The sequence below is a fragment of the Desmodus rotundus genome, chromosome 3 (assembly GCF_022682495.2).
Source record: "Desmodus rotundus isolate HL8 chromosome 3, HLdesRot8A.1, whole genome shotgun sequence".
Lineage (NCBI taxonomy): Eukaryota > Metazoa > Chordata > Mammalia > Chiroptera > Phyllostomidae > Desmodus > Desmodus rotundus.
The window spans coordinates 65,493,259-65,515,783 of NC_071389.1; the positions used below are offsets into that span (position 1 = coordinate 65,493,259).

Sequence of the window (22,525 nt, forward strand, 5' to 3'; positions counted from 1 at the left end):
CCTTAGATACAGACTCTGGGTGAGTCTTGTATCTTGGTGGCTTTTTGCCATTTCAGTCTGAGAACATGTAACTTGTTGTCCTCTTAGTCTCACAGAGTCTGGACCAACTCAGGCTAATCCTGTGCTGTGTCTCGAGAGACACAAAATTGGAGGTCCAACCTTATTTAAAATAAACAAAACCAAAATATTTATAATGAGTGACAGAGGGCAAAATGATGTGTCTCAAAGGGGGAACAAAAAGGTACATCTTGCCTTTCATTCTGCCCAAATGTTCTGCTGGTCCTGGCCTCCAATTTTATGTAGACAACTTCCTACCTGTACGTCATATTTCTATGCAGGCATCACTTGCAAAACCCCCAGCAGCCCAGGTGCCTCAGTGTACTGTCAGAGTATCCTGCACTTGCACTTCATCATACCTGTCACGATTAGGGTTCAATGGTTTTGTGTAACTATTTACTGCCTGCCTTTCCACCATGATGTAAGATGCATAAGGATCGGGGTTGTATCTCTCTCACTCGTTGGTATAGCCCCATGACTGAGCTCAATATCGTGCACGTGAAAGCTACTCAAGTACTTATTAAAGAATGAATACTGCTAAAAGAAAAATGAATGATACTTCCACGCACTGCGGTAGGTGCTAGGGATGTAAAGATTCTCAAAGACACTGCGTTTATCTTTCAGAAACTTTGTGCTCCTGGAGTAGCAATCTCCAATGGTAATTTATCCCTCTCAGCTTCCAGAAGGAATCCAGGATGAATTAAGATTCTGTGGCTCTCTCCACCTCATTTTCCAAATCCCACTTCTTTCCCACCACCAGAATCCCAACGCTGACACTGTAACTAAGGACGTAGAGTAGAAGGGAACCAATGTGTCTCTCCACCAATTTCTGTTCCTTTGTTGAAAGGACATGTATTTTGTTGTTGCAGAAACAATTTTAATTTATGTCTGTGTAACTTTTCTAGGTCCCTTTAACATTGGTTTGTTAAGTTTTCAACATGAGTCATCTTAAAATAGTATCAACATTAAACAACAGATAAAAACAAACAAATCTCTACGGTTGCTCCATAAACCTTCTCTTTTCCCTTGATCCTAAGCCACCCCAAAGATCACCCACTCATTCCTAAACCCCACTTCACTTCAGAACTTCCGGCATATCTGTTGTAAAATTTTTGACTTTTTTTTAATGTATTTTATTGATTATGCTATTACAGTTGTCCCATTTTCCTCCCTTTATTCCCCTCTGCCCTGCACGCCCCCTCCTACCTACATTCCCCGCCTTTAGTTCATGTCCATGGGTCATACATATAAGTTCTTTGATTTCTACATTTCCTATACCATTTTTAACCTCCCCCTGTGTACCTTCTACCTACCATTTATGCTACTTATTCTCTGTACCTTTTTACCCTCTCTCCCCCTCCCACTCCCCTGTTGATAACCCTCCATGTGATCTCCATTTCTGTGGTTCTGTTCCTGTTCTAGTTGTTTGCTTAGTTTGTTTTGGGGGGGGTTTTTTAGGTTCAGTTGTTAGTAGCTGTGAGTTTGTTGTCATTTTAGTGTTCATATTTTTGATCATCTTCTTTTTCTTAGATAAGCCCCTTTAACATTTCATATAATAAGGGCTGGGTGATGATGAACTCCTTTAATTTGGCCTTATCTGGGAAGCACTTTATCTTCCCTTCTATTATAAATGATAGCTTTGCTGAAATAGAGTAATCTTGGATGGAGATCCTTGTCTTTCATGACTTTGAATACTTCTTTCCAGCTCCTTCTTGCCTGTAAGGTTTCTTTTGAAAAAACGGCTGATAGTCTAATGGAAACTCCTGTGTAGGTAACTGTCTTCTTTCCTCTTGCTGCTTCTAAGATTCTCCCCTTATCTTTAATCTTGGGTAATGTAATTATGATGTGTCTTGGTGTGTTCCTCCTTGGGTCCAACTTCTTTGGGACTGTCTGAGCTTCCTGGACTTCCTGGAAGTCTATTTTCTTTGCCAGATTGGGGAAGTTCTTCATTATTTGTTCAAATAAGTTTTCAATTTCTTTGCTGTTGTTCTTCTCTTTCTGGCACCCCTACAATTCAAATGTTGGAATGTTTAAAGTTGTCCTGGAGGTTCCTAAGCCTCTCCTCATTTTTTTGAATTCTTGTTTCTTCATTCTGTTCTGGTTGAATGCTTCTTTCTTCCTTCTGCTCCAAACCGTTGATTTGAGCAGAAGGTTCCTTTCCTGGTTTTCTTCCCATCACTGTTGGTTCCCTGTAGATTTTTCTTTATTTCACATAATGTGTCCTTCATTGCTGCCTGGGTCTTTTTTATGCTGTTGAAATACCCAGTGAGTTCTTGGAGCATCCTGATAACCAGTGTTTTGAACTGTGCATCTGATTGGTTGGCTATCTCTTTGTCACTTTGTTGTATTTTTTTCTGGAGGTTCGAACTGTTTTTTAATTTAGGCCTTTTGTTTGTTTGTTTGTTTGTTTGGGCACGCCTGTTATGTAGTAAGGGGAGGAGCCTTAGGTATTCACCAGGGCGGGGCAACCCACGTAGCCGCCCTGTGACGCTGTGTGGGGGGGAGGGGCCTAAGAGGGAACAATGGCGCTTGCTTCACTCTCTGCTGGCTTTCAGTCTCTTCCCCCGTTACCCACAATCAAAATGGGCCCTTATGGTGCTGGTTCCTGGGTGAGTGGTTTGTGTACATTCTAGGCCCCTGTGGGTCTCTCCCAACACTTCTCCTGTGAGGCTGGGAGTTTCTCCCATTGCCACCTCAACACCCATAGGCTTTTTCAGTCAGAGGTTTGAGGCTTTATTTCCCCGAGCTGGAGCCCTAGGTTGCGCGGTCTGTCTCGCTCCCTAGTTATTCCTCCCAGTTTTTCTGCACGTGAATGTGGGGCCACCCAGTCTGTAAACCACCTCCTTGCCCTGAATCCTCTCCGCCCAGCTGCCTGTCTCCACCCCTCCTACCGGTCTGGATGAATGTTTCTTCTTTATCTCCTTGGTTGTTGGACTCCATACAGTTCAATTTTCTGTCAGTTTTGGTTGTTTTTTTGTTTTTAAATTTGTTGTCCTTGTTTTTGTTGTGCGAGGAGGCACAGTGTGTCTACCTACACCTCCATCTTGGCCGGAAGTCCAAGTGTTTGATTTTTAAAAGTGTTTTCTTGTTTCTTCCTTAATTTTTCCTACTAAAGATACAGTTTTAAATAAATTTCCATGACCTCCGTACACAATTTTTGATTTTTTAATGTTTGTAATGAATACTTAAAGCCTCCCAATTTAGCAACTCTTGAACCCCTTTTTCTCCTCTCAAGCATCCACAGTCCCCCTTTCCATCCCGCTGCTGAAGTCACTGAACAAAATCTCTCCAGAAACTGTCTACGGATGACTAGGTGTCACCGTGCAAACTGATGTGTCACTCAGCTTCAGTATCTCGTTTTCTGGGTCTCAACCATTTGTCAAAGTAAGTTTGGCAGGTCTCCCACTATCTTTGAGATGGTTTTCTCAGAAAGATTTTATCTGGCCCCAAGCCATCTTTCTTACTAATAAATGCAATTGCATGTAAACAATTTCAAAATACACTACGGTTTGTCAATAAAGGTGGCACTGAGTTGGGTCCTTTTCCAAAGTAGCTCATGGACTTCAAACTTTTTCCTTTTTTTTTTTTTTTTGCTGACAAAGTATTCAAATGAATCAGTCTGAGATCTCACATTTACACTGTTCTTATACTTTTGTTTAGAATTAATTATTCATTTATTTGATGAATACATGCTGAGCTCCTGTTATGTAGTCTTACAAAGACTGTTAGGTGCTGGGAAAACAATGGAGGGCAACACTGACCCACGAACGACCCAGACCAATGGAAATGGTGTCTGTGGCCATCCTGGGATGCGCAGTGCCCACAGCGCCTTGTGGGCTGAATTCAACCTGCTGAGGGAGATCAGGGGTGGCTTCTGTGAGCAAGTGGAGATAGAGCTGAGCTCTGCAGGATGTGTAGGAGTCTGCAAAGCAAAGGGCGGTTGCAAGAACATTCCAGTTACAGTCTTAGCACCCCAAGGCCCTGCTGCTATTGCTTATATCTCCTTTGTAGTGACTTTTTGAGAGCCACGCCTATCATCTGATCTTTGCAATTATATAAGTATATCACCTACTTTCACTATTTCCTTTGCTATAGTTTTTGTTGCTCTTGTTTTTTTGTTTTTTAAGTAAGTAACCTATCTTCAGAAACAGATGTATTTTAACGAATGATTCATATATTCCAAGTATTTCTTTCACTCAGATTTTTAGCACAGTCTAGGTCTGAGAGGTGAGTAGCTTTCATATAAAGAGACCTTTTAAGGGGGAACCAAGATGGCGGCGTAGGTAGACACACTGCACCTCCTCGCACAACCAGAACTGACAGAGAATCGAACAGCAAGGGGGACTGACACCAAGGAAACAGAAAATAATCATTCATCCAGACTGGTAGGAGGGGCGGAGACGGGCACCGGGGTGGAGAGGACTCACGTGGCTGTGGCGGGACTGAGACTGGCGGAGTGTGGGACAAATGGCGCAGGCAGTCCGAGCACTAGCAGACCCTGCGGCCCCACATTTGCACAGATAAACCCAGAGGGCCGGACTCAGAGTGGCAGAGAACGGGGCAAGCAGAGTGGCGGGTAGCACCTTGCAGCACCACATTCGTCCACAGATAAACCGGACGAACGGTGGGCAGCGAAGCAGACCGCTGCACAACCCAGGGCTCCAGCTCGGGGAAATAAAGCCTCAAACCTCTGATTGAAAGCGCCCCTGGGGGTTGGGGCGGCAGCAGAGACTCCCAGCCTCACAGGAGAGGTTGTGGGAGAGACCCACAGGGGCCTAGAGTGTGCACAGGCCCACTTACTCGGGAACCAGCACCAGAGTGGCCCAGTTTGATTGTGGGTATCGGAGTGGAAGATTGAAATCCGGAGGAGAGTGAGGCGGGCGCCATTACTCCCACTTGGCCCCTCCCCCACATACAGCGTCACAGCACAGCGACCAGCGTTACCCCGCCCCGGTGAACACCTAAGGCTCTGCCCCTTAAAGTAACAGACGCGCCAAGACAAACAAACAAAAAAAAATGGCCCAAATGACAGAACACTTCAAAGCTCCTGAAAAAATACAACTAAGCGACGAAGAGATAGCCAACCTATCGGATGCACAGTTCAAAGCACTGGTTATCAATATGCTCACAGACTTGGTTGAATCTGTTCGAAAAACAGATGAAAAAATGAAGCCTATGCTAAGAGAAACAAAGGAAAATGTACAGGGAACCAATAGTGAGGAGAAGGAAACTGGGACTCAAATCAATGGTATGGACCAGAAGGAAGAAACAAACATCCAACCAGAAAAGAATGAAGAAACAAGAACTTGGAAAAATGAGGAGAGGCTTAGGAACCTCCAGGACACCTTGAAACGTTCCAACATCCGAATTATAGGGGTGCCAGAAGGAGAAGAGGAAGAACAAAAAATTGAAAACTTATTTGAACAAATAATGGAGAACTTCCCCGATCTGGCAAAGGAAATAGACTTCTGGGAAGTCCAGGAAGCTCAGAGAGTCCCAAAGAAGCTGGACCCAAGGAGGAACACAACAAGGCACATCATAATTACATTACCCAAGATTAAACGCAAGGACCTACATCCAAGATTACTGTATCCAGCAAAGCTATCATTTAGAATGGAAGGGAAGATAAAGTGCTTCTCAGATAAGGTCAAGTTAAAGAAGCTCATCATCACCAAGCCCTTATTATATGAAATGTTAAAGGGAGTTACCTAAGAAAAAGAAGATAAAAAATAGGAACAGTAAAAATGACAGCAAACTCACAGTTATTAACGACCACACATAAAACAAAAACGAGAGCAAACTAGGCAAACAACTAGAACATGAGGGTTGTCAATAAGGGAGTGGGAGGGGGAGAGGGGGGTAAAGGTACAGAGAATAAGTAGCATAGATGATAGGTGGAAAATAGACAGGGGGAGGGTAAAAATAGTGTAGGAAATGTAGAAGCCAAAGAACTTATAAGTATGACCCATGGACATGAACTATGGGGGGGGAATGTGGGAGGGAGGGGGGTGGGCAGGATGGAGTGGAGTGGGGGGGGAAATGGGACAACTGTAATAGCATAATCAATAAATATATTTAAAAAATAATAAAAAAATAAAAAAAAATAAAAAAAAAAGAGACCTTTTAAGCTCTCCCTCAGATTCTAGAACTTTAGACTCTAGGAGTATGAAATATCATCACATTAGATTTTATTTAGCTTTGCTGTGAGAAGTAAGAGTTGGAAGAGGGAACTCAAATAATGTCAGACTTGGAAATGCTGGCCATTAAATCAGTCTGTTAAATTAAGAGCCAAATCCCCAAAATATTTGTCTTGTAAGCACAAAACCTTGGGTCTTTATTGGTTGGATGGGCAAAAATCAAATATTTTAATTTTCAGATGTATTCACGTCAGTTTTAATTATTCTGACAATAAAAGTCTGGTAGTGGCTGATTTCCTCCCACAAAGTTGTGTTTTTTTCCTGGAGGCTTGAAGACCGGGACTTCTTTATTCCATCATTTTCCTGGGCGCAGCCCACAGGAAAGACAGACAAAGAGCTGACTTCTCAAGAACCTACTTGAGATGTCCCAAACAGAATTAGTCAGCAGTTTTTCTGCTCTTAAGAACCCTTCCATGCTCTCTGGTCTTAAACGGGAAATTTTAAGTGGTAGGTTCCTGTATAGATGAGTTTAATAAAAAGGACAATAAAAATGATCATACTATAAATCCATTAGTCTTTTAATGTCTCTATTTAAACACCAGTCTCTTGTTTCCTGAGCAGTAAGTATACCTTTGTTTCCTACTCATTGTATTTAACATGGCAGGAAATGTAACATTTTTACTTCATTAAAAATAAAAAGCTTCATGGAAAAGTTTTGATAATAGGTTGCTTTAGCTTCCCTGACACACTTGGTTTGACTGTTTTACAAGTACCCTATAAGTCATCTATATTGGTGAAATTGTGAAACACACCAAACTTCCTGTTGGAACAAAAAAGCACCTGTTCCCCCATAGAATCATTTAGAATTTAACTCAACAAACTATTGAGCATTTTAGGCCATGGAGCTAGCAGTATGAGATAAAAGATGACCCCTGCCTTTTCAGACTACTCTAAAGTCCCAAAAGTGAAAAAGAAGAAACGTTAATGTGAATGTTTTGAAGGGCAGGAATCTTACTGTCTTCTCCATCTTCCTCATCTTGGATCCTTACATCAGGAAGAAAGGAACCTCCACGTAGACCATCCCAACTTTTTTGGTTTGGGTTTTCTGGCCTGTACTATATGTTCATGCTGTTTCTGTGCTTCTTAGAAGTGTTGGGCTTTCTTTGCTCAGAGGAGAAAGTGGATTGGAGATACACCTCAGTCTCTTTTTGTCAATTGGAGGAAGACCTAGTCCTCAAAAACCAATCCTCAGTTGAATTCTAGGCTTAGTTTTTGGTTGTTGAGACTGGTAAGAACTGAAACCTTGTCTGAATCACATTGGAATGATATCAAGAGTTTTCAAGGATTTAGAATCGGAGGGGAGGGATGGGTAAGTATACACTCTGCCTTCTGAAAAATTGTACCTGATTTAAAGGCAATAGAAACAACATGGACTGAAGAGGTGAGCAAGAAGACCAGCAGGACGCAGAGAGCTGAAGACTTACAAAGTCACAGGGAGACTTTAAGTATATCCAGAACAACAGATGAGGGAGGGAATAAGTAACATCTGGTGATAGTCTTTGCTGGTCAGTTTTTTAAAGCCTGTTAGATCACACTTTAGCCTCATCAGAAAAGATTTATGAATTTAAATTTACTCAAAATATCCAGAATAAGCATTAAAACATTATTAGTGTCAGACAGACGTAGCTGACACTCTTTGACAGAAATCCCAAAGAAATCAAACCTCACCAAGATTTACAAATGCAGTATTCCAAACCATTATATCATAAACAAGACTTTTATGTTTGGATTTGTTTTCTGTCACTTGCTTCTTAACAGGGTAATGTTCTGATAAGGGAGTCACCATGTCAGCCACTGGGTACAAGCTGAGACCCAATAAGTCATTATTGATCAACACATCCTGTTTATAACTAGTGACAGAACTTTGTGCATTAAAATTTCAGTGAACCTTAACTTTGAAATTATAAATTATTCCTGACACTTTTCCTTTTCTGAAATATTCTCTTTAGTAGTGAGTCTTCTTTGCATAACCATTATTTACAGTGTGAAGCAATATAGTAGTAGTCACTTATTTGTTGTAATGTCAAACTTTTTAACAGGATGGTAACATAATAGAAGAGTTTGGTCTTTACTACAAAATGCTAGATTGGGTGTGTATGAGTGTGTGTGTGTGTGTGTGTGTGTGTGTGTGTGTTTAGGTCTAATTCAATTTAGTAAATATTTATCGAGGGTCTATTCTAAGGCATTGTGCCATATTCTAGAAGATACAGAGATAAACAAGATATAAACCCTGTTCTCAGTGGAATAAAAACAACCACCTCCTTAAATGCACCATTGGCACAGGAAACAATAACCAATCACATGTACAAAAAAGATCAGTTACAATTCATTGTTTTACAAGAATTTCTTTAATGTATATTCTCCCATGAAAATACACATAAGTGAGGGTAGGTGCTTAGTCTGTTCTGTTCACTTTCACTTTTCCCAGGATCTAGCACCATACCTGACATATCCTACACACATAATTATTTATACAGCATGTGCATGAGTAAATGAAAGTAATCTTTGCATGTGAGAGGAAAAGTCAGCTGCTGATTAATGTAACAAATTTTTAGTGGACTCAAAGGCTTATGAATCTGATAAACATAACTGGAAACTAGCATGTAAAGCAGAGCCCTTGCAATGTATGGCTTGAAGTAGAGAGGTTAAGGGGATTTTTCTTTAAATATGTACAAAGTATAATGAGGAAGAGGTATAATATTTTTCCTTAGTTAAGAGAGAATGAGAATTGCTAGGGAAGAGTAATGTTTGATCCCTTAGAAGAACAGGTTAAGCTCAATTTGAATGTTTTCCAGATAATGTGACGGGGCCATTGATTTAATGTATGACATCATTGGAATATCTAAGGAGATGATAGTACAAAAGTCTGCTGGGTTGCAAGTTCAACCTGCCTCTTACTATTTATTCCTTCTGAGTCCAAAGTTCTTATTCATGGGGATGTGAGAGCACTGTAGCTTAAGGGTCATTTAAATGTATTACTATTTTATTTTTTTAATGTTATAGCAACATGAAAAGGGAAATTGAGTATAGGAGATATTTAATTTAAATTATCTGTTTCTTAGCATATGTTAGATTCTTTACATTTGAGTCAGCATGATGTAGTAGTAACGAAGAACAGTAGAGTGAGGAGAAAGAGCTGGCTAGAAGTCAGTCTCACCGTTATCTGTCACGGAATCTCTCTTTGGCTCAAGTATTTCACTCCGAAAATGGGAGTTATGGACTGCATGGCCTCTGAGGTGCCTTTCAGGTTTTACAATTTTATAACCCATTTATAATTGTTTAAGTATATTTCTATAAAGCCATATAAATACAGTCTTCTTCAGTGGATTTTTCTAGAACTAGTTTGTCGTGAAACACAAGCTAGGGTCATGCACTCCCAAGAGAGAAAGATCATCACTTTTTATGTCATTGGAAAATGGAGCTTTTTCTCCTGTTTTTTATTTCCATATTTGCACAACTAAAGGAAAAGCAGTTGTTTCATAATTTATGTTTCGAGCATATCCTGAGGACTTTATTTTGATTTATGGAGCCTTTAGGTACAACCAAGAAGAACCCATAAATAAGTTGTGGCATTTCTGGGCTCTTCCTTTTGTGCACCCTTTCTCTATCCAGCCTCAGATGTGCACCTGGCCTGGCCCTCCCACGCTTTACTGTCCTCCCACGATGTCACTCAGACACACGCTTCGCCTGTTCGATTATTATTTCTAAAACTAAAGGCAATTTACCCCCCTTCATTATAATTACTACATCTTCACTAGTTTATTCAGCATTTATTGAGTGCCTACTATATGCCATGTGGTATTTTCTAGGTGGTGGGGATACATCACTGTACAAGATAGAACAGAAAAGAAAGACCCTGCCTTTGAGACATGTTCTTGTAGGAGGAGACAGACAATACATGAGGTCTGTCTGGAAAAAGTCCAACCATTGTTAATATAACGAGAACGGTTTGCATGATATCAATGTAACCCGGCAGCCAAGGAGAGTGGACTGGAATGCGCATGTGTGAACAATGATGACTTCACTGTACTAGTCAGTGGGGGTGGTTGATGACATTAGGTGAGCATGTGTACTACGTGGCCGTGGCCTTCAAAATTTCTGAGCACGTAGAGCAACAAATCTGCATCAAATTTTGCGTTAAGCTTGAACTTTCCTTCATGGAAATTATTTGGATGATTCAGAAGCCACAGCTATGGGTATCACAACATGCCTGCTCATGTATCACATCTCAAGCAGAGTGTTTTGGCAAAATATCAGATCACCCAGGTGACTCAACCCGCTTACAGCCCAGATTTGGTGCCCTGCAAATTCTGGCTTTTCCCAAAATTAAAATCACCTCTGAAAGGGCCCTGGCTGCTGTGGTTCAGTGGAATAGGTGCCAGCCTGCAAACCAAAGTGTCGCCAGTTTGATTCCCAGTCAAGGCACATGCCTGAGTTGCAGGCCAGGTCCCCAGTAGGGGGTGTGCCAAAGGCAATCACACATTGATGTTTCTCTCCCTCTTTTTCTCCCTTTCTTCTCTGTCTAAAAATAAATAAGTAATTTTTTAAAAAAATTAAAAATCACCTCTGAAAAGGAAGAGATTTCAGACTGTTGATGAGATTTAGGAAAATACAACGGGGCAGGTGCTGGCAATTGGGAGAATTGTGTGAGGTCCCATCGTTCCTGCTCTGAAGGGGACTGAGGCGTCATTGTCTTGTGTACAATGCTTCTTGTATGTTGTATCTTCTTCATTAAATGCCTCTAATTTTCATAGTACATAGCTGGATACTTTCTGGACAGACCTCATATTAAGGAACTATAATAAATATTTGTTGACATTGGGGGTGTAATAGACAAAACGGCATCAGGGATAGCTTCAAGATATTTGGCCTAAGCAACTAGAAAAATGAAATTACCATCAACTGAGATAGGAAAATAGCAAGAGAAGGGCTTTGCTGGGAATGGGGGAGGCGGGGATAAGGGAATGGAACTAGAGTTGGTTTGGGACATACTGAATTTCACGTGTCTAGTGGATATCCAGATGGGGATGTCAAGTAGGCAGTTGATACCATGAGTCTGGATACTGATACAAATCTGTGTTTGCAGTAAATGAGTTAGGGAAAAGAAAGCACCAAAGGCTAAATACTGGGCATTCCAAAGACAGAGGTCAGGCAGAAGAGGAGGAAAGAGCCAAAGAGTTCAAAAAGGAACAGGCAGAGAAGTAGGAGGAAAACCTCGTGGCTGTGGTGTCCTGAAAGTCAAGTAAAGAATGGTCGCTGACGCCACTGCTGCCGATACAGCAAGAAGGTGAGGGCTGAGAAGTGACTGTTAGATTAAGTAACACAGATGAATAATGGATGTGGGGTTTTACTCCTGCAGAATTCATATTTTATGTGCTCAGGAATTATTGAATTTTTTATTCATCTTTTACGGAGCCATGTTACTAATATGATACTTAGTATCATTTAGAACTGACCCTTGTTTCCTTGTTTCCTTGTACTGGCTAAAGATGATGCCAGAAAAAAATACTGAACAAAGCAAATGTTAGCTGTACGCACCTGATAGCCATGGAAGGGCAGTGTTAGCAGTTTTGAATCAAAATAGAGTAAGTTTGATATTCTTAAAGTCATGGGTTAATAGAATAGAATTTGTTCCATGTAATTAATTCTGGAAAATAAGATATTAAAATTCTCCTGAGAGGGAATGAAGACAGATTGTTTCAGGACAAGCCAAATAAATGAAGGAAATAAGAAACTCCGTGTTTGCAACTAACTTTACCAATATTCTTTACCAAAGGATTATACGCTATGATAAATTTGAGTGGTAAAGGTTTGTGTTGAGTGGTAAAGGTTTGTGCCTAATGAAGCCATTAAAATGACTTGATAAAAAGTATTTTTAATAAAGAAAGTGCACATTGATTTCTGGAAAAGGACACAGCAGAGATAATGTAAAATTATATAGTTTTAAATTAACATACCAGGATCTCTTGATTGAAATTGAAATGCTGTATTTCCAAAAACATTATTTAATTAGGAAAACTAAAATCTTACATAACAAATTGGAAATTGGAGTTAGAAGAAGTATAAAGATTGTCATTTGCATTTCTAAAACAAAAAACATTGATAAAAATAAAAGTATGCTGATTTGAGCTTCAGAGGGGAAAAACTATTTAAACCCAGAAGTTTATTCAGAAGTAGCTCCTTCAGCTTAAAATTATAATTCTTGAAATGGTCACAGATCACTTGGAAACTATAATAATAATGAAAGAGAAACGAAATGTAGTTGTCACTGAAAGGTATGACTTTCAGAGGTGCTGAAATTTGGTGCTAACAAACAAAATAGAGAGAGGCTCATAGATGGAGAGAAGGCTGACAGCTGGGGGAAGGGGGCTGAGGGTGGAGGGATTGAACAAAAAAAAGAACGAGCTCATGAACACAGACAACAGTGTGGTGATTGCTGGGGGGAGGGGTGGAGGCGGAAGGGGGTATTGGGGAGATAAATGGGAGATAAATTAAAAAACAATAATAAATTAAAAAATAAGAATACTAAAAGTTTTTTCAGTTAAGAAAGCAAGAGTTTCATCCACTCTCTTTTCAGTTTTGGAGTTTTTTAGTCAGCTCCTTTAACCCCCTGCCCCTGTTTTAGCATCAAAACTAATTCCAGCGGTCAATCATATGCTGATACTGGCTTTGAGCTTTGTGATATGTTAAAACAATAAGGTCTGTGTGTATGTGTATTTATATCTGTGCGCATATTATACATCTAACTACACACATTTATATGTAGTATATGTGTACATACATATGAGCGTGTGCATGCACGTGCACACACAAACACACACACCCAAAAGAGATTAAGTGCATTAAGAGTTCAGTTATAGCAATAAAGGCTATGTCATCTTGACCAGCTGTTTCTCTAACAGGTCTCGTGATTTATCTTAACTAGGCTGTGCCAGTATTAGGAAGCAGTGGATCCTACTTAAGTTTCTTAGATTCTTAGTCTATTTTCCATGTTAAGAGAATGATGCCTGTGAAGGCAACTCAGCCAAAGACTGGGGGCACCTCACCCACAGACAGTACCCAGGACTTGGCTTTGTCAAGGAGAGCCGTAAGTAAAGGAGTACAAGCCTCTTCCGTAGTGGTTTCAAAGTGTGGTTCGTGGAACACTGGTAGCCTAAGCCACGAGTTCAAAATTAACCTTTTATTATATTTTATTGACTATGCTTTTACATTATCCTGATTTCCCCCCTTTTGCCCCCCTCCACTCAGCATCCCCTACTCCCTCAGGCCATTCCCCCACACTTGTTCATGTCCACAGGTCATACATGTAAGTTCTTTGGCTACTCCCTTTTCTCTACTGTACTTTACATCCCCATGGCTGTTCTGTAACTACCTGTTTGTACTTCTTACTCCCCTCACCACTCTCCCATTCTCCCTCACCCCCCTTCCCATCTCTTTATCTTTAACTTTTGGCATTTTAATTGTGATGTGTCTTGGAGTGGGCTTCTTTTCGTCCATCTTGTCTAGGACTCTCTGCTTCCTGGACTTCCATGTCTATTTCCTTCACCAAATTAGGGAAGTTTTCTTTCATTATTTAACAAATAATTTCCAATTTCTAGCTCTTTGTCTTCTCCTTATGGCACCCCTATGAAGCGAGTGTTGAATTGCTTAAAGCTGTCCCACAGGCTGTTTACACTGTCCTTGTTTTTTTGGATTCTTTTTTCTTCTTGTTTTCCAGTTGGTTGTTTTTTGCTTCCTTATGTTCCAAATCATTATCAGCTTCATCCACTCTACTGTTGTTTCCCTATAAATTATTCTTCATTTCAATTAGTGTTTCCTTCGTTTCTGACTGGATCTTTTTTATGCTGTTGAGGTCCTCACTAAGTTCCTTGAGCATCCATATAACCAGTGTTTTGAACTCTGCATCTGATAGATTGCTTATCTCCACCTTGTTTAGTTCTTTTTCTGGAGTTTTGATCTGTTCTTTCATTTGGGCCATGTTTCATTGTCTCCTCATTTTAGCAGCCTCCCTGTGTTTGTTTCTATGTAGAGCTGCTTTGACTCCCTCTCTTGGTAGTGTGGCCTAATGTAGTAGGTGTCCTGTAGGGTCCAGTGGCACAGCCTCCCCTAACACCCAAGCTGGGTACTCAAGGTACATCCTTCATGCGGGCTGAGTACACCCTCCTCTTGTAGATGAGCCTTGGTTGCTGTTGGCAGATCAATGGAAGGGATTTACCCAGGCCAGTCAGCTGCAAGGATTGGCTGTGACCACTGACCACCAACCTCCACCCTCTGTGGAGGATCAGCTGTGCAGGGACGGGGTGGTGCTGCTCCTAGGTGGTCTGTAGCTGTCCACTGGGTGTGCTGGCCCTGGGGTTTCATAGGTAGTGCAAGGCAAGTTCAGCCCCCACCTGTGTTTTACCCAGAGCCACCCTGCCTAAGCTATAAAGCAATCAAGATGGCTGCTACATATGCGGAGCTATGGATCTAGGCTGCTAGTTCCCAGCCTGGGCCTCATTGAGGCCAGCTGCTGCTTGTTTGAAAGGATTTAGGAAGTTGTGCAAGAGCCAAGGCTAGCCATTCATAGGGAAAAGCTGCTTGGATGGGCCCATAAATTGGGTGGGGCAGAGTCTCTGGGGATCTCCAAGGCCACTCAAACAGTGTTAGCCTGGTACCAATCTCCTGGCCCTCTAGGAGGAGGGCCAAGAAAAGGGACAATGGCCTCTGCTTGCCTTGATGCCAGACACCTCAGCCTTCCCCTGCACACCACTGGTGCCCCTCAAGCCACCACCTCAGTGCCAGGGCCCTGAGGGAGCGAGGCTGAGTAGGTGAGTATGTGTGTGGGTTCTTTAAGAGGAACTGCTTGGGACTCTAGAAGTTTTTTCCACCGACTCAATCCCCACTGGTTTTTGCATTCAGAAGTTGTGGGGACTTGTCTTCCTGGCACTGGAACCTTGAGCTGGGAGCCCTGATGTGGGGCTGGGACTCCTCACTCCTGAGATACTACTCCAGAATATCTATCCATCAGAATATCCCACATGGATGTGGGACCAGACCATTATGTGTCTTCACCCCTCCTACCAGTCTGAGCGGATGTGGTTTCTTTAAGTCTGTATTTGTCATAGTTCTATTCAACTCGATTTCTGTCGGTTCTGAGTGATGGTTGTTCTGTATCTTAGTTGTAATTTTGCTGTGGTTGTGCAAAGAAGTGAGCCATGTCTGCCTCTGCTGCCATCTTAACTGGAAGTCAGAATTAATTTTTAATGCTAAGACGTTTTTTGCCTTTTTCCCTGATGGTACAGGCAATGGTGGGGAAGGAGCTTTAGCAGGGATCAAGGTAGAGGCGCCAGACTCTACTGCAGAGATTGTGTTGGTCATCGGCACACACTACTAAAAAATGGCCAGTTTCATTCAGTGTCTTCATTGAAGCAGTAAAATTAATATTTTAATAACTCTCAACTCTTGGATGCATACTGTATTAATACACTGTGTTGAGGGGGGAGAACATGTAAAGTACTTCCACCTTTCAAAGTATAATGGGTGTCTGAAGGGAAAGCCCTTATGGGAGTTGAAAGTTGAATTAGCTCTTTTATCATATTACCCCAGTCTTACTTGAATAAAACAACTGATTATTTAGACTTGAGCATGTGGAAGACGTTTTTTCAAAATGAATGAACTGACACTTTAAGGAGACCAGCTGATAATATTTGCTGCCAGAAACGAAATCCAAACATTCAAGTGATGACTGGAATTTGGGAAATCTTGTATTCACCACCATGAGTCTGACGGCTTCCCATCACTTAAACGCTTTTCTGATGAAAGCAGTGTTGATACTAATGAATGTGATTTCTAATATATTGTGTCAACATTTGGAAGAGCTGCATAACTCAGTGATCTGATATTTTTCCAGATGCCCAGTGCATGATGTCACAAAATCATGTGTGGGGAAAAGATTCCCTCAAAGTGTGAGATAGACAAATGAGTTTTAATACCAGGAGTTTGAAAAGTTGATAGCTTTCAGATTTTATACTGCAGCTAACGAAGTCAGTTTGATACACTATCCAAAATTCATACCCACAATTAGATGAAAAGGCTGTGAAGATACTTCTCTCTTTTCCAAACACGTATCTGATTCATAAATTTTAATCAAGATAACGTAGCTCAACAGGCTGAATGCAGAAGCAGATACCTTCTTCTGCTTCTCAGTTAGCAGAACTCAGTTACCTTCTATGAAGACAGATGTCAAAGAGATTTGCAATAATGTAAAACAATGCCATTATTCTCATTTTTTATTTCATAGAATACAGTTATTTTTATAATGTATGTTATGAAATGGGCTTATTATTTTTAAGTGAGTTACATATTTTTTAAGTTTCTTGGTTTTACCTTCTAATAAGGTAAATATTGATAGGCATAGCCCACATTAAAAAATGCTGTTTGAGGACCTGCTCTATTTAGAGTGTAGAGAGTCCTGAGATCAAAGAGTTGGAGGACCACTGCTCTACATTGGTCCATTTTATTCCTGAAATTCTTCCCCGCTTCAAAGAGCAAGCCCAAGCCCGTCCAAGGTGGTCAGGCATCTATCATGAAGGACACAACAACCAGGTTTGTCAGAGAAAGTGGACTAGAGCACAGGTACTGAACTTGGCACTGCAGCTGAGTGGTGTCACCCCAAATCTGATTTGGACAAGCGTTGTTCCATGGACACGCATCTGCATTCACTCATTTAATTATTCAACAGACAGTTGTTTAAGGCCTCTTGTCTGCCAGACATTGTAGTGAGTGATGAGGATGTAAAATAGAGTAAGACAGTAGCTTCTGAAGCAGACTTGGCAGTTAAGAAGAGTTAGTGCCTGTCTGTGACTGCTGCTGGAACAACTGTTACCAGAAAAACTTGGGGGCAGTGAGATTGTAATGATGCGTGGAGAAGAAAAGGGGTCATGAGGTGTCAAGAGAAAGTCAAACTTCGAACTAGTATGAAATTTTAATGACACTAAGTGTACGCATTTACTTAGCTTGTGTTGCTTGCCTGTAACATGTTTTGAGAATACATGCACATAACATAGATTCTGCCTTCAAGAAGTTTGTAGCCTAGTGGTGGTAACAGAATGGAGTTAAAAAAGCTGCGTTTTGGTAAAAAACAGAAAATCATAGCAAATGCGCAGATGCCGAATAGATAGGTCCTTACTTCTTAAGAAAATGACCCGTAAAGCAGCAAGACAGAATGGAGACATTATAATGGTTTCCAAAGATAACCACCAGGAAATTCAAAGATGAATCTTAACTTTGCTTTGGGCTGTTTATTGTACAGCCTTTAATTCAGTATTAGGGAAGGAAGATCCAGGAAATAAACAAGGCTTGGGAGAGTAAGTACTCAATGTATCCTTTCCCCTGCTCTTCAGTTAGACTCGATAACACCACCAAATGTAGTGAGCTGGATTGTTAGAGCCAAAGACGGCAGAAGGGAGGGAAGTTTTTGTAGTCCTCTTTGGCCAGTCTTACTCATTGCCGTAAGATAAGGAAGAATATTCCTTCTCACAGTAGCAGGATGAGTAAGTTCGGGGCCTGGATCCTAATAGAGGCAGTGGGACTGAGCGCCGGGAAAGGAGAATACAGACCAAGAAAAGGATGCAGCCGTTCCTCCGTTTCCCAGAGCCTCTGGTGCACGCACCCTGTTCATTTATCTTCTGTCATTTAGATAGAGATGGGTGTTTTCAGGACCAGTGGGGTTCTCAGAAGAGACAAGGGGTAAGTGTGAGGCTCACAGTCAAATAGAAGAAGTACCGGAAATAGAGAAAAAATACCAGGTCAAAAGAACTGGGACCAAGGAAGAAGGGAGGTGCAGGACAAAATGAAGATCTCCCTCCCCTCCCCCTAACCATCAATGAGACCTTGCCTCCTACAAGACAAGGACCATGTGGCAAAGTTGTTGGCCTTCTCCAAGGAGCAGGCAAAATACTTACACATATCAGTAGATAATTAACACGGACCAATGCTGAGATTACACTTAAAAAATAGTTTAAAGCAGCAACCCAAGATAATAAGATAGATAGCAAAAATATCTCAAAGGCTGGATTCTGCTTTTTCTGGCGTCCTCTTACTCTGTTTAAGGAAAGAGAGAATCCAGGAAGTAATGGACTCAGACTGCTCTGGCCATGGCCTCTCTGGTCCACGTGCAGTCTAAGGGAACCAGCCTAATGGACTGGAGCAAAGGTCGCTTGTCTTTTCATGTGAGGCTCACCATTTGAGGCGATGGCTTCGGGAAACCCCAGGGTGCCACGACAGCTCCCAGTCTGACCGGGACCACTCTTCTGGGGGTTGGAGCAGCATTTCCGACGTTGTTGTCAGTGGAGTATGTGGTGCGTGAAGATCGCTGCATTCACTAGTAATCTCTCCTTTCCCAGAAACATGATTCCCGTGACAGAATTCCGGCAGTTCTCTGAGCAGCAGCCTGCCTTCCGGGTGCTGAAGCCGTGGTGGGATGTGTTCACCGACTACCTTTCAGTGGCCATGCTGATGATCGGAGTGTTTGGATGTACTTTACAGGTAGGTGCCAAGCAGACGCAGGTCAGAGCAAGGCAGCCATTGAAACCTCTTAAAACGGCTGGCTGTGTGATTTTTAACCAACTAAAACCTTATGGATGCTGTTTAAAATCACGGCAGGAAGCCTGAAGCACTGATTTACTGAACTTCCCTAATAAGGTGAATTTGGTACTTGTGAGGTTTCATTGAGCTCAAACAGCAGTTGACTGGAGTCAAATAATATTTGACATCACTAACCCTGAAAGAAGCCCCTTATCTTCTAAAGTGGGCTTTACAGTAAAACATAGCATGTGCACCCACAGCACCATTTATAGTGCCAGAACAGAGCTTTTTTCTTGTCTTTACCTCTGATAAGATTTTCTGGAAGGACGTTTTGATGAGATATCATTATTAATTTTATCCATTATTTAGTTCTCAATTACAGTGTAGCCCAATCAAAATGTATTCTGTATTGATGCTATGTATTCATATGTTGAATCCAGATTATTTTTACATACCTACTACATGTCAGGCACTGTACTTTGAGGACATAGTGGGTTGGCCAAAAAGTCCACTACGTTTTTTCTGTACCACGGCTCTACTAGCACTTAGTTGTCGTTAACTTCAGTCAAAACAATTTTGTTAGATTGTATTGTGCAGCTGCCATGTCAGAGTGCAGTTAAAAAGAACTTACCAAAATTAATGTTTTTTTGTGCAGCCATCTTAATAGTGAAGATGGAAGAAAATATGCAACATTTTTGGGGTATTATGCTTTATTATTTCAAGAAAGGTAAAAATGCAAACTGAAATGAAAAATGAGATTCGTGCAGTGTGTGGAGGAGGAGGTGCTGTGACTGATCGAACATGTCAAAGTGGTTTGCGAAGTTTCTTGGTACTGTTGACATTTTTGCCAATAATTCTTTGCTGTGGGGCTGTCTTATGCATTGGAAGATGTTTAGCAGCACCCCTGGCCTCTACCCACTGGAAGCCAATAGCGGGAGATAGCCAACATACTCAAAATATCCAAATCAATAAAGTTATTGGTGAAAATGAAAAATGTCTTCTATTTTACAGAAGAAAACCATACGGACTTTTTGGCCAACCCAACATATACCTATAAGCAGTTTATTTCTGGGGTAAAACGAAATAAACCATCGATGAGAAAAGGCTGTGCTATACTCTGATAGATGCATCCACAGCAACAAGGGAGTGCAGAGCAGGGGTGCTCGGCCTGGGAACTAAAGAAAAAGGAAGGGGTTGTTTTAAAATTTGGAAAACTAGCTGAAGTTAGGGAGAGGGAGATGAGGGTGAGAGAAAGTGCCAGGAAGAGGAAAGAAAGTTCTAAATCATGGATGTGAGAAAGCATTTGGCATCTTTGGGAAACTCCATGGGCCTGATTCCCACAGCGGTCATCGGTGAATCACCTGAGGGGAGCTGTCCAGTGCCCTGTGTTAGGAATAACATTAAAGAGTGAATGAGGGAAAATCGGGTGTGCCTCTGAAGAAGACTAAGAAGGGGCAGCTGTAAGAAAGGGTAGAAACAGGAAAGGAAGGACTCAGAAGTCAAAGGCAGGTGGTGGTGATGATGGCAGGCAGTGCAAGTAACTCATGGGTTACGGAGAGAAAAGTAGCAACCAGGTCATTAGAAATCTTAGTTGCAGTAGTTGGAAAAGTGAATGGAAGTTAAAGTAAAGGCAGTGGGGTACTTCTTCATTCCTCACCGTTTTCACCCAGAAGTACGAAGTGGTAGTTATAGAATAGTCACAGGGATGTAAAGTACAGCATAGGGAATATAGTTGATGGTAGTGTGATAACAATATTATTTGATATGTATGGTGCCAGGTGGGCACTTGAAATATCAGAAGAAACACTTTGTGAAGCATATGATTGTCTAACCACTATGCTGTACACCTGAAATTAATACAGAATAATGTTGACTATAAACTAATTGGGGAAAAAAGGCTGTGGGGTAGATGTGACTTTCAGGTAAAACGACCGAGAGGAAGAGGAGTTTGGAAGAGAGATTTGTAGTTAGAAGTGGTGCAGAGTAAAAACAAAGGCCTTTTTAAAGTTGATTTTAACACACAGTGCATTATTCTGAACATGTTACATGTATTTTAAATAATTTCATCCTTGTGGCAATCCAAAGATGGTTGTGCTGTTATTATCCCCATTTACAGATGAGACAGCTGAGGTACAGAGAATTTAGGGCAGCTTCCCAAGGAGGGTGGCAAAGCCCTTACTCAAACCCAGGCAGTTTGGGCCCAAACTCCCTGTTCTTAATCCCCAACACCATGCTGCCTTTTATTTGTTGGCTGAAAAAATGTTGCCCTTCCCCATTTCTCAAAAAAGGATGCAGTGAAAACTAGGGTTTGAAAGAGAGAAAGGGCATAAATTCATTCATAAATAAAACAAACAGTTGTTGAAGAACCTACTTTGTGCCAGGCACTGTTCTAGGAGCCAAGAATTACTGCTACACAAGGAAAAAAAATAAAAGACAAATGCCCCAACCTGATGGAACTTAAATTCTATGGGAAAAACAAGCAGAATAAGGAAAATCAATTAATAAATTATATATGTTAGAAGGTAATAAGGGCAGTGGAAAAGAAAATAAAACATACACAGATGGGTAGGAGGTCCCAGCAGCTGAGATCAGGAGTTGCAGTTCTCAAGTAGGGTGGCCTGAGAAGGCATGGTTGGGAAGGTGACTTTGACCAAAGAATTGAAGGAGGTACAGGAACTGGCCGTGTAGATGTCTGGGGAGGAGCCTTCCAGGCGGAGGGACAGCAAGAGCCACGGACACATAGACAAAGGGTTCACAGGACCCTTCCGTAGGAGAATTCGACATTTAACTTTCTCAACTTTCTAACTCTGTTTCTCTGGAGACCTGTTAAAGGTAGAATGTTACAGTGGTACTAGGCAACGTTGCTTATGATGTAAATGGCTGCTGATTGGTCAACTACATCTGGGCTGGGGAGTGATAAATGCTGATAGGAAGCCCTACCATAGGATTTCTGTGATTGTGGTGACACTTGTAACTAGGCATAGTCCTTTGACACATGGAAGAGGTATCTGTTGAGTTACAAGAGATATGGGCTTCCTTGGCACCTCAGGCTTTTAGGCCAGGGTAAATCCAGAATCTGCCTACAGTGGATCCCTTTTCCTGGCACCTGAGGTGATCCAGGGAGGAGAGGCTCAGGGACAGCCTAGCCCTGGGCAGCAGTGTGGACCACTACACAGACAGTTAGGAAGATCCCCCCAAAGGGGGAAGCCTGACACTGCCTTGCTGGCAAGCTGTGGCTCCAATCATGTATGTTTCCAAGTGATTCTGGTGCCCGGTGAGGTTTATGGTTATCTTGTATGTCTGAATATGGAGGTGAACTAGAAAGGCCCCTAGTGATGTTATAGGCCTGAAGCAGGGACATCCCTGGCATGCGTCAGAATATGGAGGCCGCCTGGTTCAGAAAATGTATGGAGTGGACCATTTTATTGAACAGACATCCTGAGCACCAGCTATACACCCGGCAGCGTGTGGGGCTCTAGACACTGAAGGAGAAACACAGCACAGCCAGGTGGTCATCAGGTTGCTAATAGTCGGGAGACTGTAGAAATACAGAAGCAGTGTCATTCAGTGTGTAAGGGACTTAAGAACATTAAACATGTTATCATCTCATCTATTGGAAGTTAGGGACTTGAGGTAAAAATTGAGGCGATCCTCAAAGAATGAGTATATAAAACTTAAAAAATATTTTTCTAAAGAGAAATGGATGG

General features: G+C 41.6%; 1 protein-coding gene across 2 annotated transcripts in view; it reads left to right on the plus strand.

Annotated features, from left to right (window-relative positions):
• LRRC8C (leucine rich repeat containing 8 VRAC subunit C) overlaps nucleotides 1-22,525 on the plus strand; it is an 86,008-nt gene that overhangs the window by 30,012 nt on the left and 33,471 nt on the right. For both annotated transcript variants that reach the window (XM_053920826.1, XM_053920825.1), the window contains one exon: nucleotides 18,638-18,779. In XM_053920826.1, the coding sequence (XP_053776801.1) occupies nucleotides 18,642-18,779 (138 nt within the window). In that variant the 5' untranslated portion in view covers nucleotides 18,638-18,641. The remainder of the gene's footprint in view (nucleotides 1-18,637; nucleotides 18,780-22,525) is intronic.